This window comes from Primulina eburnea, chromosome 17, assembly GCF_022965805.1.
Source record: "Primulina eburnea isolate SZY01 chromosome 17, ASM2296580v1, whole genome shotgun sequence".
Lineage (NCBI taxonomy): Eukaryota > Viridiplantae > Streptophyta > Magnoliopsida > Lamiales > Gesneriaceae > Primulina > Primulina eburnea.
This window is the reverse complement of record NC_133117.1, coordinates 22009402-22026419: the sequence shown is the minus strand read 5'-3', so window position 1 is coordinate 22026419 and position 17018 is coordinate 22009402. Positions and strand designations below refer to the sequence as shown.

General features: G+C 35.8%; 1 protein-coding gene across 1 annotated transcript; it reads right to left on the bottom strand.

Annotated features, from left to right (window-relative positions):
* Nucleotides 1-16090: 16090 nt before the first annotated feature.
* On the bottom strand, nucleotides 16091-16765 carry LOC140817945 (secreted RxLR effector protein 161-like). Its single transcript, XM_073177738.1, has one exon. The coding sequence runs from the start codon at nucleotides 16763-16765 to the stop codon at nucleotides 16091-16093; it is 675 nt and encodes a 224-aa protein (XP_073033839.1).
* Nucleotides 16766-17018: the final 253 nt, after the last annotated feature.

Sequence of the window (17018 nt, the reverse complement as noted above, 5' to 3'; positions counted from 1 at the left end):
AGGAGATTTATTGACTTTAATGAATTTTGTAAATTATAAAGTCCAGAAGTATTCAACTAAAACTTTTGCATAATCTATAGAAGACTGGTGGTATTCAAAATAGACTTTCATGGAGTTTTAAAAAGTGAAGTGGTATTCAAAATTGACTTTAAAAGTCTACAAAAGTCTAGAGGTATTCAAATTTTCAATATACTTTTAATAACTTCATGGAATTCATCAACATACAAACATTAAAATTTAAGGTACAACTATAAATTATCAAAAATTATATTGGGTTCAACCTAAAGATTTTGATTGATTTTTAAAACTTCTAACTCATACACAAGTTCTTTATTTATCCCTCTATCGTTTCATATCACATCTCTTCTTATCTTTTCTCCTCTCATCTATCTCTATCTATAATGTCCTGAAAATTTTAAGGTCCACATGAACCACATGAATGCAAGATATTAAATTTCTTTGATATTTTATGAATTTGTTTTAAAACTTTAAAAACATGTTTCTTTCATTAATTTGTGTTTTAATTAATAGTTTATTTAAAGTTTCTTGCATTAGGATTTTAAGTTGCATTTCGCGCTCGAACGAGGAACAGAGACCGCAGAATTATCATGAAAATTATTTTAATTACATGTTTAATTTTTATTAATAAATATGGAGTGTTCTTAAGTGTATTTTAAAAAATGGGCTTTATTGGATATTTTTACCCGAATGATTTTATTTTTATCTGATATGCAAATTTTATCGAATCGAGGACTTTTTGAATGTTCGGTCAATAATTTTTAAAAACGTACCTAAACGAAATATTTTTGGAGAATGTGTTTGGGCTTGATGGGCCTATTTTTAAGATCAGTGGGCTCAAAACTCTTTTAAAGCTTTTAAATTATAATTTTTGGCCCATTAGAGTTTATTATATTAACCCTAACACTCTTTTTAAGCTTTTAAATGATAATTGTTGGCGCATTAGAGTTTATAATATTATTTAATTAACACATAATCACCCACTAAACCTAAATCTAAACTTCACCAGCCAACAGCCTCTTTTCTCTCGGTTTCAGCACCCTTTCAGCAGCAAGGCTTCGGCCACATCTTTTCATGCAAGATAAATCTCTCTGGCGCTTCCCCGGCACTCGTTCTTCTACATTCTTGCGTAGAATTCTTCAAGGAACGTTTGTATCTTCCACTTACTCTTCATAGACGCCATTAAATGCTGGATTTGTTGTGTGTGTTCGAAAGTTTAAAGATATTGCATGCGGTAATGTTTATGGTTTAAAACTTGTCATAAATCTTGCATGGTGTTGTTTGTTACTCACGTTTTCCGGAATGGTGCAAGGGGCTGCTGTTTTGTTGTTGCCAAGGGGCTTTTCAGGAGAGCATGGTGGAGTGGTGAGGCTGGTGTAAGGTTTGGGTGTGTTAGGGAGAGGTCCGAGAGGTGTAGGGGCGAAGGGGTTCTTATTTTTGGTGGACTAGAGTGAGGAAGGTAGGGGCTCGGCCAAAGGGGAACCAACCAGGTCATGGTGAGGTTCAGTATGGTCCAAACCGCAGCCTTGAAGAGGTCCTTCATCGTTGGGTTCGGCTAGGTGGAAGTCGAGGGTGGTTTGGGTCGATCTTTGAGCTTGTAGGAGATAGGGTGATCAACTGAGGAAGGATGGCTGTAGCCGTGGGTTGCATGGTCTAGGAAGGAGTCCCTAGATTCGGTCTTGATCTTAAGGTGTCGAGATAGTGGCTGGACAAGTCGGCGTTTAGACAAAAATCGATAAGATTACGGTTTGGTGCATGGAGAGTCGTGGGAGTTCAATGTTCCTAAACTCCAGCAGCTTTTTGGGGCTGTTTTCGTGGGTCTTTGAGGGCTGGAAGGAGTGTTTTAGGGACTGTCGGAGTTGTTTTAAGTATGGGAAAATTTTGGTTAATTTTCGAGACGATTCGGGTTAAAACCGGGACTCCGGTCCAAGTTTTAAAAAGAATCGGTTAAGTTATGAAATGTGCTCGAGTTTACGTCTAGGAATGCTTATAAATATGTTTTGAGATATTTTAAGGAGTTTGGTAAGCTTCGAGCCAATTTTAGAAGTTCAGGGGTAAAACGGTAAATTTTGGGTTTCCCAGGGGCAAAATGGTCATTTTACACCCAGGGTGAGATTTTTGTCCTGGCAGCGCCTTGAGCACAATTTTTGCTATATTTTAAATTTTTATGCATCATGATCACGATTTTTAAGATTTTATGAAAATATACGTTGCATGCTTGGATTTAAAGAAAATTTTCATACGTGCATGATTTTTATAAGTGATGAAAATGATGATGTTTTGAATGAGGGGAATTAGTTGTAGCTATCGAAGTATATGTAAATGCATAAGATGTATATGTAAATGATGATGATGGGACCTAGACACAGTGGATGGGTAATCATGTCACTGATGTCTGACAGCCGCCGGATACCGCGGTTTTATGTATGATGGATCCATCGTAAATGATGATGCACGATAGTCACATTTAATGAACTGAAATCACTAAAGGATAAATGATAAATAATGAATGATGAATGATAATTATTGATGAGCTGCTTTGACACGTCATGATTTTACACGACAATTTTATGTTACACTTAAAATTCATTAAAGATATGTTGAGTATGGTATTTTTTCACTGATGTGTGCCATGCATATGTACTTGTTATTTATGGTACATGTGTGTTGAGTCTTTAGACTCAGTAGACGTGTGTGATGCAGGTGAGTTTGATGTCAAGGGGACTGGATGTGCTGAACTCTGAGTCGGCAGACCTGGTGGGCTACACGACACGAAGACCTCATGTTTTTCCGCACATTTATGATTTTACAATTTGAGAGGATATGATAATTTTATAGGCTGTTTTATTTTACTGTTTGATGTTAATATTTTTAGTCGTCTTTGCTCCATTACAATTTTATTGGTAAGTTATGATTATTTTTAAATGGTATTTTAAGTAGGACTGGATGCATGCAAAAATAATCAAATGCCTATTTTCAAAAGCTGAGATTTTTTAAAAAATAAAATTTCCGCATTTTAAAACGGTATACGCTACAGTTGGTATCAAAGTAAGGGTCCTGTATAGGGTTGTGCCGCCGCCATGTTCTGCAGCTCAGTCTTCAAGCCTCAATTCAATAAGCTTTTATGTTTTAAGGTTTTAAATGTTTCTAATGCTATCACCTACATGTTTACATGATATATTCTTTACAGTACATGTTTATCTGTCGTTATGTTTTGATATTAGATGCTTTAAAATTTTTTATGCATGTTACGACATGAAATGAGAAATTATATGATTTTCATGCATGCTGACTTTTTGATGGAATTGAAAATGAATAAGAATTTTGCTATTGGGCATTAGGAAAGATTGGAAATGATTTGATTATATTAATTTTGGGTTCATAAGTCATGTAACGTCCCGAAAATTTGAAGGTCTATTTGTACCATATGTATGCAAGTTATTAAATTTCTTTGGTATATATTACTAAATTGTTTTAAAGCAATAAATGCATGATTATTTCATTAATTTGTGTTTAATTATTTTTGTGCATGTTATACATAATTATTGCATGATAGGGATTTATTTCTTGATATTTTAAAGTTCATGCATTAGAGTTTCTAGTTGCATTTCGCGTTCGAACGAGGAACAGAGACCGGAGAATTATCTGAAAATTATTTTATTATTCATTAATTAATTTAAGGTTTTTAAGTGTATTTTAAAAAAATGGGATTTATTGGATATTTTTACCCGGTACCCAAATTTTATCGAATCGGGAGACTTTTTGAGGGTTCGGCTAATATTTTCGAAACTTTCCAACACAAAATATTTTTCGGGATTGTGTTTGGACTTAAGAGCCTAGTTTTAGGCTTATTGGGCTTCAAACTCTTTTCAAACTTTTAATTAAGCAATTTGGGGCCCATTAGCTATTCGTTATATATTTAAATAATACTAAACCTACACTAAACCTAACATTGACCCAACAGCTGACACCCTCCCCATTCACCATTATTCCTCTTGATTTCAGCAGCCCCTCTACATCAAAGCTTCGGCCATGGCTTTTCCTTGCAAAGAAATTCTCCGGGGCTCTCCCGACATCCGTTCTTCAACGTTTTTGCATAGGAATCATCAAAGGCACGCTTGTATTTTAGTTATCTCTTCATACACGTCTTAAATATGCTGATTTTGATATATCTTTATGATAATTATATGATCTACATCATTCTTGAATTTTCTGAAAAATTCGGTCCCTTGCATGTTGTTCACGTTTTCTTGTAAGTGTTGCGAGGACTGATGTTTTTAGTGCGTGCTAGTGGTCGTTCACGGTGTCAAAAGTGTGTCTTGAGGCTGATGTCGAGGTCTAAGCGAGTGAGAGGAGGAGCTTCGCGGCGCTTTGCTGAGACGCGACTGTGTGATGCGCTCGGGTTGGGTGCTCGATTGTAGGCGTGGAGCTGGCGGTATGATGTGTTGGAAATTTTAATCAATTTTAGAGGTAGAATAAAAATTATGTCTCATGAATGTTGGAGTGTCTTTCGGCTCTCTACATTCTTGAGTTAATTGAAGAGTTTTGACTCTTCATATTCTTGAGTTAATGGGAAGATTAATTGAGTTAATTAATCTTGCATGACTCTTGGTGTGCATTTTGAGGCTTATAAATAGTGGGTTCATTTCCTCATTTCAAACACATGAAAATTTTATCTCTTTCAAGCACTCTCTTGCATTACATATTGGAATCTTTCCATTTGGCCTCCGTTAAATCTCGGTGATAAAGTAAATGTACGTTTTCAGTTCGTCGTAGCAGTGTCTCGTGCTAAGTCACTGCTGGTTTTTCCGTTGTATCCTGGGAAATAGACGTCCGCTGAAACCTCGGCATCCTCACCTCTTTAAAGATTTAAGTAACTCAAGTTTCTAGGACGAAACTTCCAATAAGGAGGGTGGGATGTGAGAACCCGGATTTTTCGAAGCAAAGCACCTCAAAAAGCTCGGAAAGTAGCTCGAAAAGAAGCCGAGGCGATGCAAAACCTTGAGAATTGAGGGTACGTCACTTAGAAAAGAAACCCTCAGCTCATAAGCTAAAACCCTCAGCTCAAGGAAGCTCCAAGATTGTCGGGGAGGAAATTCCTAGCTCATGAATTCAATATCCTAGCTCAATGAAGCTCAACCATGCTTGTCCTAAAAGGACCAAAAAGGAAGATAAAGGAGGAACTAAGGGAATGGACAAATTTATGGAGCAAGAATTGTCCATAAGCTAAAAGTTTGGACAAATTTATTGTGCAAGAGATGACCATTGAGTTAACCAAGGAAGGAACTAAATGAACTAAAGGTTTGGATAAACTTATTATGAAAGAAATGACCATTAAGTTAACCAAGAAAGGGAGTTAAAAATTTGGACAAATTTATGATGCAAGAAAAGTCCCTTTAGAAAACCTAGATGACCTTTGATGCTTGGAATAGCCTTGACCACATTGATGGCACTTCTTGGGGCTCAATATTTCGGCCATGAGTTGTTGAAAATCCATATTTTCAGCCTATAAATACCACCCCTCATGCTGAATAAAGGCACAAAAGAATTCTCCCAAAAACACTCTAAGTTTCAGCCATAGCAAGGAAATGAAGGAAGGCAAATCGCGGCTATTGTGTTCATCATCTAGGCATGTACAAGTGCTACATAATCAACTCAAGGACTCGCCGAATTGTTTTCAAAAAATCCGACCAAGTGCCGTCCAAGGCTTGTCCATAATACGGTTCGCGTTCGGTCGAGATCCGTTCAAGTTCAAGAGAGTTTCGAATCAACCAATGAACAAAAGTAAGTGGGCTTTTGTTATGTACTTCGTTTGTATTTTTAAACCTTGATATCAATAACATGACATACATGTTGGTGTGTCCTTATTTTCGAAAAATCATCATGTTGTATTTTAAAATTTCGATCGATTATGTGTTCTCGTCTGTGCTTCGAATTTCTTGATTCTGTTGTGTCAGTATGAAAACTCTGAAATCTGAATATTTGAAAAGTTCTGTCTGTTACTTCTGAATCCTGTTTGCACTGTTACAATTCGAATTTGAAATGGGACGAGAATTGTAATTCTGTCTGGCCCCTATTGGTGGGTATAAAACCATGTTCTGTTATGGCCCCCATTGGTGGGTATAAAACCATGTTCTGGCCTCAGCCCTTAGAAGGACTAACATATTGGGGACAATTTGACCATGGAAATGAGATGAGTAACAGTGTTCTGTCTGTTCCAATCTGTTCTGTTCTGTTCTAAATTGTTCTGATCTGTTTCTGAACTGCTCTGAATCGTATGATAACCTCTGTCTCATATTTGTTTTGTTTCTGTTAAGATGAGTTAAAAGTAATAAGATTTGAAAGTTTGTTAAAGAAATGTTTTAAAGATTAAGTTCTATATGTATCTTTGGAATCGATCGACCCCCACTTGCTGAGTGTTTCCCAAAACACTCACCCCTTACAAATTTCAGATAAAAATGAGGAGCAATTGGATGAGGAAGAGCAAGATGCTTTCTGGGGTTGGTGAACCGGAGATCAAGATCAGAACTCAAGATTTTACTTTTCTTTCGTTTCCGCTATTTGAAACTCTGATGTATTTTATTCCATTGTCATTGTAAGACAATATTTTATTTATGAAAAAGATTGGTTTGATTTGATACGAGGCTTTATTGTTTTCAATTTAATTGTTAAACAATGCCGGATGTCACCGATGCTTCGGACTCGGGGCGAGACACAAGGGAGGCATTTCGAAGAAAAAGTTCTTCGGAAAATGTTACAACTGTGACGGTATGGGTCACAAAGCATCTGAGTGTAAGAAGCCAAAGAGAAACCGAGAGGTGAATATGGTGGAGAACATATCTCAAGAGGTTTCAAACATGAATCTATGTGCTGTAATCTCTGAAATTAATCTGGTGGGTTCAAACCCAAGGGAGTGGTTGATCGACACTGGTGCCACTCGCCATGTTTGCTCCGACAAAGAGATGTTTGCTACTCTTGAGAAATCTATGAATAGGAAAAAACTATTCATGGGAAATTCCGCCACTTCTGATATCAAGAGTCAGGGAAAAGTTGTCCTAAAGATGACATCTGGAAAAGAATTGACTTTGAACAATGTGTTGTATGTACCGGACATCTGTAAGAACTTGGTGTCTAGGTCGCTTCTTAACAAGCATGGTTTCCGCATTGTCTTCGAGTCAGATAAGGTGGCTTTGTCGAAAAGTGGAATGTTTGTTGGAAAAAGGTATGTTTGTAATGGTTTATTCAAACTCAACGTAATGGCTATTAAGCCTGTGATGAATAAAGTTAATACTTTTGCTTACTTGCTTGAGTCTTCGTGTTTGTCGAATGGTAGACTTTGACACGTTAATTATGATACAATTCGTAGACTAATTAACATGAAAAATATTCCTGCATTCCAAATTGATAAACAACACAAATGTGAAACTTGTGTTGAGGCAAAACTAACAAGATCATCTTTTCGAACTATTGAAAGAAATAGTGAACCACTTGATTTAATTCACAATTATATATGTGATCTAAAAGATGTACAAACTCGTGGTGTTAATAAATACTTCATTACTTTTGTTGACGATAACATAAAATTTTTTATGTGTATCTTCTTAAAAGTAAGGATGAAGCTATTGACAAATTTGTCCAATATAAGAGTGAAGTTGAAAACCAACTTAGCAAGAAAATTAAGGTGCTAAGAAGTAATCATGGAGGTGAATATGAATCATCATTTGCTGAGTTTTGTGCTCAACACGTGATCAAACACGAAAGAACTGCACCTTATTCTCCTCAGCAAAATGGCATTGCAGAGAGAAAGAATCGCACCTTGAAAGAAATGATGAATGCGTTGTTAATAAGTTCTGGTTCATCACATAACTTGTGGGGGAAAGCTGTTCTAATAGGTAATTACCTTTTAAATAAGGTACCCCGAAAGAAGCAAGATAAAAGTCTATACGAGTTATGGAAAGGTAGAAGTCTTTCTTAAATACTTGCGAGTGTGGGGGTGTCTTGCCAAGGTAGTAGTAACCAATCCAAAGAAAGTAAAGATAGGACAAAAACTGTTGATTGCATTTTCATTGGATATGATCAAAACAGTAGCGCATATAGTTTTCTTGTACATGAATCTCAAATACCTGATATTCACATGAATGCGATAATGGAATCAAGAAATGCTTCGTTCTTTGAACAAATGTTTCCATAAAAATCTAAGGAAGAACCAAGTTCATCCAAAAGATTGTATGAGACAATTGATAAAGAACAAGAGCTTGATCAAGATATTGAACCTAGACGTAGTAAGAGAGCTAGGACTGAGAAATCAGGATTTCATCACTTTCATGATGGAAAGTGAACCTCAAAGCTTCAAGGAAGCAATGAGTTCATCTGAGGGACCTCTATGGAAAGAGGCTATCAATTCCTAAATGGAATCCATTTTACAAAACCATACGTGGTAATCAGTAAATCTTCCTCCGGGAAGCAAACCACTAGTCTGTAAATGGGTTTTCAAAAGGAAAATGAAATCAGATGGAATCATAGATAAGTATAAAGCCAGATTGGTAATTAAAGGTTACCATCAACGTGAAGGGCTTGATTACTTTGACACATATTCTCTTGTATCGAGAATAACCTCTATTCGTGTGATACTTGCGATTTCCGCCTTGCGAAATCTTGAAGTACACCAAATGGATGTAAAGACAGCTTTTCTAAATGGAGATTTAGAAAAGGAAATTTATATGAAACAACCTGAGGGATTTTCTGCGACTGTACAAGAAAATAAGGTATGTAAACTGGTGAAGTCTTTGTATGGCTTAAAACAAGCACCAAAGCAATGGCACGAAAAATTTGATAAAGCCATGATGGAAAGTGGGTTTAAATTCAGTGAATGTGACAAATGTGTATACATAAGAAACACTGAAAATGAATATGTCATTTTATGTCTTTACGTAGATGACATACTTATCATTGATAGTAATGATAAGATGATCAAATCCACCAAGAAGTTATTGAACTCAAGATTTGACATGAAAGATTTTGGCTTAGCCGATGTAATCCTTGAAATTAAAATCCATAGAAAATCATAAGGGCTAGTCCTAAGTCAGTCACAGTATGTTGACAAAATACTTGAGAAATTCAACAATGATGACTCTGCATTGGCTAAAACTCCGATAGATACTAGTCATTATCTATCAAAGAATCGAGGTGAGAGTATGTCTCAATTAGAATACTCTCGAAGTCATTGGAAGTCTGATGTACTTAATGAGTTGTACAATACCAGACATAGCCTATGCAGTAAGCAAATTGAGTAGATTCACGAGTAATCCAGGAGTTGAACACTGGAAAGCAATTATCAGATTTCTAAGATACTTAAGGTGCACTCGTGATCATGGGCTACACTATACCAGATATCCTGCTGTTATTGAAGGATACAGTGATGAAAATTGGATATCTGATATGAAAGACCCAAAATCTACAAGTGGAATTGTATTCACTTCAGGAGGTGCAGAACTTGTGTGGAAATCTTCTAAACAAACTGTAATAGCCAGATCCACAATGGAATCTAAGTTTATAGCTCTTGACAGGTGTTCTGAAGAGGCTGAATGGCTACGTCACTTCTTAGAAGATGTTCCAGGATGGGAAAAACCAGTGCCGGCTATATGCATACATTGTGATAGCCAATCTGCAATTGATAGGGCACAAAATAAAATGTATAATGGTAAGTCTAGGCATATATGTCATAGACACAATACCATCAGACAACTACTCTCAACTGGAGTTATCTCTGTTGACTATGTAAAGTCAAAGGATAATATAGCGGATCCGCTAACCAAGAGGTTAAACAAAGAGTTAGTTGAGAAATCATCAAGGGGCATGGGGCTCAAGCCTATAAAATAAACTGGTGCGAAGGAAAACCCAACCTACACTGACTGGAGATCCAAAAAACTAGGTTCAATGGGAAAACCTAATCGCACTAATTTGGAGAATCACTGTGGGGGTTATCCCTAGTCCATTCCTATTATGAAACAGTGATGTTGAGGATAAGCTTACGACTTTTAATGATTATGATGAGATGAATTTAGAATCATCTATGTGAGAGAGAAGTGGGGCCGCTTATAAGGAATTTCCAGGCTCAATTCTATACCCTCTCACACAAACAGGCATGTGTTCATGGCCAAAACGAACACGATCATGAGAACTAAATAGTATCAGGGAGAGTCTTTTGTGAAGTATATCTTAATTTACATAAATGACATAACAGTTCAAGGACATCATGTCTACTGGTCAGCTAGTAAAGCAAATATATTTCATGAGGGAAGGTTCAAAGGGTAACACCTACCTATCCTATGTAGGATTCAACTGTAGAACTTTGTCACCAAGATTTGTATCAATTTTCATTCATGTGGGGGGTTGTTGGAAATTTTAATCAATTTTAGAGGTTGAATAAAAGTTATTCTCATGAATGTGGGAGTGTCTTTTGGCTCTCTACATTTTTGAGTTAATTGAAGAGTTTTGACTCTTCATATTCTTGAGTTAATGGGAAGATTAATTGAGTTAATTAATCTTGCATGACTCTTGGTGTGCATTTTGAGGCTTATAAATAGTGGGTTCATTTCCTCATTTCAAACACATGAAAATTTTCTCTCTTCCAAGCACTCTCTTGCATTAAATATTGATATCTTTCCATTTGGCCTCCGTTAAATCTCGGGGATAAAGTAAAGGTACGTTTTTAGTTCGCCGTAATAGTGTCTCGTGCTAAATCACTGTTGGTTGTTCCGTTGTATATTGGGAAACAGACGTCTGCTGAAACCTCGAAGCACATACCGGAGAGGGCGAGTCTGTTTTAAGGAAACTGTACATACTACAGGCCTCGGTTTTGTTTTGTTTTCTTTTACACAATAGTCATACTATAAACATCACACTTGTTTCGGTTATTGTTTTATCTCTGCAAGTTCATTTCTACGCTACTGTTTTTAGCAATTTTTTCTAACATGGTGAACCATTCCGAGCTGTGGACCAGGCTTTGGTGGGTTGGAGTCGAGGCCTAGAGTGGTCGTCCGCTGCTGGGAGTGGTGTAAGAATGGTGGGAGCCTTGGTTATCGTAGGAGTCACGGGGTACTTGTTTGAGGTCTAGCTAGGAGTGGTGCTTCGTGACTTGCATGGGGTTTTGTCCTTGGGTTGTTTCTGTCCAGTAGCTTCCTAGGGTGGTCCAGGGGAGGCTGCATAGGAGCTGGTCCACTTGGTCTCGTGTTAGGGGCGGAAATATGGGGGGTTTAGTACTTAGAGTTTTCGAGGGAGGCTTGCATGAAATTTCCAGCAACTTGTGACTTGTTTTTCATGGTCTTAGGTGGACTGGAAAATGTTGGTTAGGGGCTGGCGGGATGTATTTTTAGGCATTGTTAAAGTTAGGAAAGTTTCGGTTATTTATCGAGTCGATTAGAATTAAATCGGGACCCCAGTCCAAGTTTTAAAACGATTCGAGTAAGTTTAGTATTGGGCTCGAGTTTAAATCCAAGAATCTTTCTAAAAATATTTTGGGACATTTTAAGGAGTTTGGTAATCTTCGGGTCAATTTTAGAGGTCCAGGAGTAAAACGGTAAATTTTGGGTTTCTAGGGTAAAATGGTCATTTTGCACCCGAGGTGAGATTTTGGTGATGTTAAAGCCCTGAGCACAAATTTATGATATTTTAAATGTTTATGCATCATGTTTACAATTTTTTTTACGCAATTATGATAAATACGTCGCATGCTTGGTTTAAAGAAAAAGTTACGTATGTGCATTTTTATTATGTGGTAAATATAATGTTATTTTTGAAGGATGAGAATTAGTTGTGACTGACGATGTATATGTATACGATGACATGAGATATGATGAGCTGAGGCCTGGGATCAGTGGACGGGTAATGCTGTCGCTGATGTCCCCCGCCGCCCGGTACCGTGGTTATATGTAGATGGATCCATCGATAGAGATGATACGATAAAGCTGGTACGAAAGTCCCAACTAATGAACTGAAATCAATTAAATGAAAATGTATACGTATATGATTTGACACGAGATAACATGATTTGACACGAAATGATTTTACACGATACGTTTATGTTATACTTTTAAGTTCATGAAAGATGTGTTGAATATGATATTTTTCACTGCTGTGTGCGTGTATATATACTTGTTATTCCTGGTACAGGTGTATTGAGTCTTTAGACTCACTAGACATGCGTGATGCAGGTGAGCTTCATGATGAGGGGACTAGAGGTGCCAAACTCTGAGTTGGCCGGACTGGATGTGCGTGCACGATTCGATGACCACACTTTTCCGCACATCACGTTTTTATGAGCTTTGAGTAGACATGATTGATTTTATACGTTGTTATGCTACACGGTTGATTTTCAGGATTTTACTTGTTTTGCTTTATTCATGCACGATTGAGGGCCGAGTTGGCAATTTTTACATTACAGTATTTTCTTCGTCGAATGCTTACAATAAATTTTTAAATAACATTTTTTTCGGCATGGTTGCATGCATGCAAAATATTAAAAGGTTTATTTTCGAAAATGTGAGCTTTTAAAAAAAATAATTTATTTCCACAATTTTAAAATAAGTAGACGTTACAAGTCAAACTTGATAATTATGAATGCTTTTGGGAATTTTATATTTTCTAAGAAAATACCGATGGTTCGTGGTTGCTAGTTGAGTTAATTTTAGGGGATTCCATGTAAGGATTAATGATTCGAAGACTATGACGATCTTTGAAAGTTTAAAAACGTAAAATTTATTTAGGATGCATGTTTTACCTATTTGGATTTAGGGATTGAATTGCATGAATTGATAATTCAAGGACCTAATTGTAATAACCAATAATGTGAGGACCTAAGTGCAAAAAAATAAAATTCTAAGGGACTATTTTCTAATTTGCCGAATTTTGAGATTAAATTCTGATTTTCGAGAATTTTAAGGTTTAATTAGGCTAAGTCAAAAATTTTATGGGGACAAAAATGAAAATTTTGAAGAGTTGTAGGGTCAAAAATGTAATTTCGAGAATTTTAAGTGCAAAATTGCAAATTCTGAAATTTTTGAAGATTGAATTCGAACTTTTGAGGAACACTTGGGTTAAATGTGTAATTTTTCGAAGTTATAAGAATTGATTTTGGGTATAATAAGCATAAAATTATTGAAATTTATGTTACGAGAAACCTATAAAATGAAATTAAGAACGCCAACAACGTATAAGTAATTGAGGGATTTCCGAAATTAAGGACAAATTGGATAATTTTTGAGGAAATTAAGAATTAATGTTGCAATTGATAAGAAATTTTGGGACTAGTTTAGCAGTAAGTGAAAATCAAATGATTTAAATGACAAGAATTTTGATGATTTAGTTTTGAAGGGATATCTAAAACATTGAAACAATTGGGTTACAATGTTATAAGGAATGGAAATCGAGGGCATTGTAGGATGAATCAATATTGGGCTTGAAAATCTAAGTGTTAATGGAACAATTCTGTGAAAAAAATTAAGAATTTAGAGTGATGACAATTTATGGTGAAGTTGATCGGTTAGCTAAGTTATAAGAGTAGACATTGAGTTAGCAAAATTTTGGGAATTTGATTTTTCTAGAAAGTTGGGTATGATTGAGGGTTAGGTTACTCGATAGACGCATGTAAGAATAGAGGTGGACACCTTGTCCTGAGGAATTTTTTTGTAAGTCATTAAGAAACTTTGGAATAAGTGAATATGTGTATTGGAATTAGGTTATCTAATACTATTTGGGTTGCGTAAGCTTGAATTTTAAGTTTATGAAATAGGTGTTCGTACGGAAATTTTGGGGGAAATAAAAACAAAAGGGAATTAGTGGTGTTCAACATAGGTTACCAATGAACGAATATTAATAATTTTACCGGGTAAGAAATCTAAAATCTTGATGTGAGAATTACAGAATTCTAGGGGCTATAAGTAAAGTTGATTTATTAGAATTAGTCCAACATTAACATGTGATAACTTAGTAAGTTTTATACGTAGAATTAATTGAGCATGGAGGATACGTAAGAATGCGACTTTCGTTTCAATGAAGAAAGTCCAAGGTCTTAGGCCTCAACTTTATTGTAATTGGGACTTGAAGGGCTTTAAAATATAGGTAGAAGATCGATATTGTATAATTTGGTTTTATGGATTAACGCTACTTGAATGATAAGATTTGCAACAATTTGATATTTGGGATGTACTTGTATATAGTTAAGTTACGTAAGTTTGGTGCCGTAAGGTAAAAATTTGATCTAAGGATCTTAGGCTATATTATTATGGGGTCGAGATAAGGCTTGAATTTTAAGTGTATTACCCGGGATAGGAGCGATCAGTGAATTTTGGTGCTAATCTTTCTTAAGTCGAACTAAATAAATGTTAATCTAATAGGTCGATGAATATTATGTGTATATATAGTATAAGAAAAGTAAAGTGCGATGAGTTTTGACATCCATTTCAAGTATGAGAAATTGAGAGAAAGTCAGGAATTCGAGGACATTAAAAAAAATAGAACTAGGTCACCGTAAGTTGTTTTAAGTTGTGATTCGCAAATGAGGATTTCAGTAGGCAAAATAATTAGGATTTAGGAGACAAAAGGACAGTTTAACAATTATTTTATCAGAGTAGCGCAACGGAAGCGTGAATTATTGAGATACTAGAATTAAGAGTCTAAACTTTTTTTTATCGAGGATAAGCGAATTTCGAGGACGAAATTCAATTTAAGGGGGATATATTGTAACGTCCCGGAAATTTGAAAGTCCACGTGAACCACATGCATGCAAGTTATTAAATTTCTTTGGTATTTTATTAATTTGTTTTAAATCATTAAATACATGTTTATTTCATTAATCTGTGTTTTAATTAAAATTTTATTTAAAGTTTCATGTATAAGGATTTTAAGTTGTATTTCACGCTCGAACGAGAAACGAAGACCGGGGAGTTATCAGGAAAATTATTTTAATCAAATGTTTAATTTTTTTAATCAATATGGAGTGTTTTTAAGTATATTTTTCAAAAATGAGCTTTATTGGGTATTTTTATCAGCATGATTTTATTTTTATCCGGTACGCAAATTTTATCAATTCAGGAATTGTTTGAAGGTTCGGTCAATAATTTTAAAAACGTACCTAAACAAAATATTTTTTGGGAGTGTGTTTGGGTTTAACGGGCCTATTTTTAATCTTAGTGGACTCATAACTCTTTTTAAGCTTTTAAATGATAATTTTTGGCCCATTGGAGTTTATTATATTATTTAATTAACACATAATCACCCACTAAACCAAAATCTAAAATTCATCAGCCAACACCCCTTCCCCAACCACTCTTTTCTCTCGGTTTCAGCACCCTTTCAGAAGCAAGGCTTCAGCGACATCTTTTCTTGTAAGATAAATCTGTCTGGCGCTTCCCCGACACTCGTTGTTCGACATTCTTGCGTAGAATTATTCAAGGCACGTTTGTATCTTCCACTTTCTCTTCATACACGCCATTATATGCTGGACTTATTGTGTGTGTTCAAAAATTTAAATATCTTGCATGAGGTAATGTTTTTGGTTTAAAACTTGTCATAAATCTTGCATGGTGTTGTTTATTACTCACGTTTTCTGGAATGGTGCAAGGGGCTGCTATTTTGTTGATGCCAAGGGGCTGTTCAGGAGAGCATGGTGGAGTCATGAGGCTATTGTAAGGTTTGGGTGTGTTAGGGAGAGGGCCGATAGGTGTAGGGGCGAAGGGGTTCTTATTTTTGGTGGACTAGAGTGAGGAAGGGAGGGGCTCGGCCAAAGGGGAACCAAACCAGGTCATGGTGAGGTCCATGTTGTGGAAATATAGAAAACAAGAGGATTTGGAAATGAATTACAGAGGAACGATGGAAAAATAGTGAAGAATATTTAGCTTGAGAACAAAACTATTTCCACACTTTATTTCATAACAGAGAATGCCTTTATATAGGCTTACAATCCAACGTTTACACAACTGAATTATCTCACAACTAGAGATTTTATTGGCACTACTTTTATTGACTAAATAATAAATCTAAAATATCAAAGACCAAGTCTCCTTACTTCTTTGAATCAGTCTTCAACACTCTTCCTTGATTCAAAGCTACGGACTCCTAGTTGATTTCTGAAATACATATCTTTTTTGCATGGAAGGGATTTCGTAAATATGTCAGCAACTTGTTCATTTGTATTGCAAAACTCCAAAGTAATCAACTCTTTTGCAACCAACTCTCTGATGAAATGAATTCGAAGATTAATATGCTTTGATCTTCCATGGTATGATGGATTCTTGGACATAGCTATTGCAGATTTGTTGTCACAATAAATCTTAGTTGCTTCAATTTCCTTATTCCTTAGATCTTCTAGAATTCTTTGCAACCATACAGCTTGACATGCTGCTGAAGTAGCAGCTACATACTCTGCTTCGGAAGATGACAATGTTGTTGTTGCTTGTTTCTTTGAACACCATGAGATAACAGCTGAACCAAGACTAAAAACATAACCAGATGTACTCTTTCTATCTTCCAAGCACCCAGCCCAATCACTGTTTGTAAATCCAAGCAATTTAAAGTCTGAATCATGATCATACCATAACCCAAAATCAATTGTCCCTACAATATAGCGTATCACTCTTTTTGCTACACCTAGATGATGTTTTGAAGGAGAGTGCATAAACCTTGATATCACCCCAACTGAAAATGCTATATCAGGCCGAGTATGAGTCAAATAAATCAAGCCTCCAACCATACTTCTTAAATACTTTGAGTTTGCTGCTCCAGTGCCATCATCAAATTGTAGTTTCTCATTTTAATTCATTGGGGTGTCTGCAACTTTACAATTGATCATACTGAATCTTTTAAGAAGATCAGTAGCATATTTTTTTTGTGAAACAAAAATCCCATCCTCAACTTGATTCACTTCAAGGCCAAGAAAGTAATGTAATCGACCCAAATGTGACATTTCAAATTTCTTTTTCATGCAAACTTTGAATTCATTGACA

Excerpts from the sequence above, each read along its gene's own strand:
- LOC140817945 (XM_073177738.1), bottom strand. The coding sequence starts at position 16,765 with ATGGTTGGAGGCTTGATTTATTTGACTCATACTCGGCCTGATATAGCA.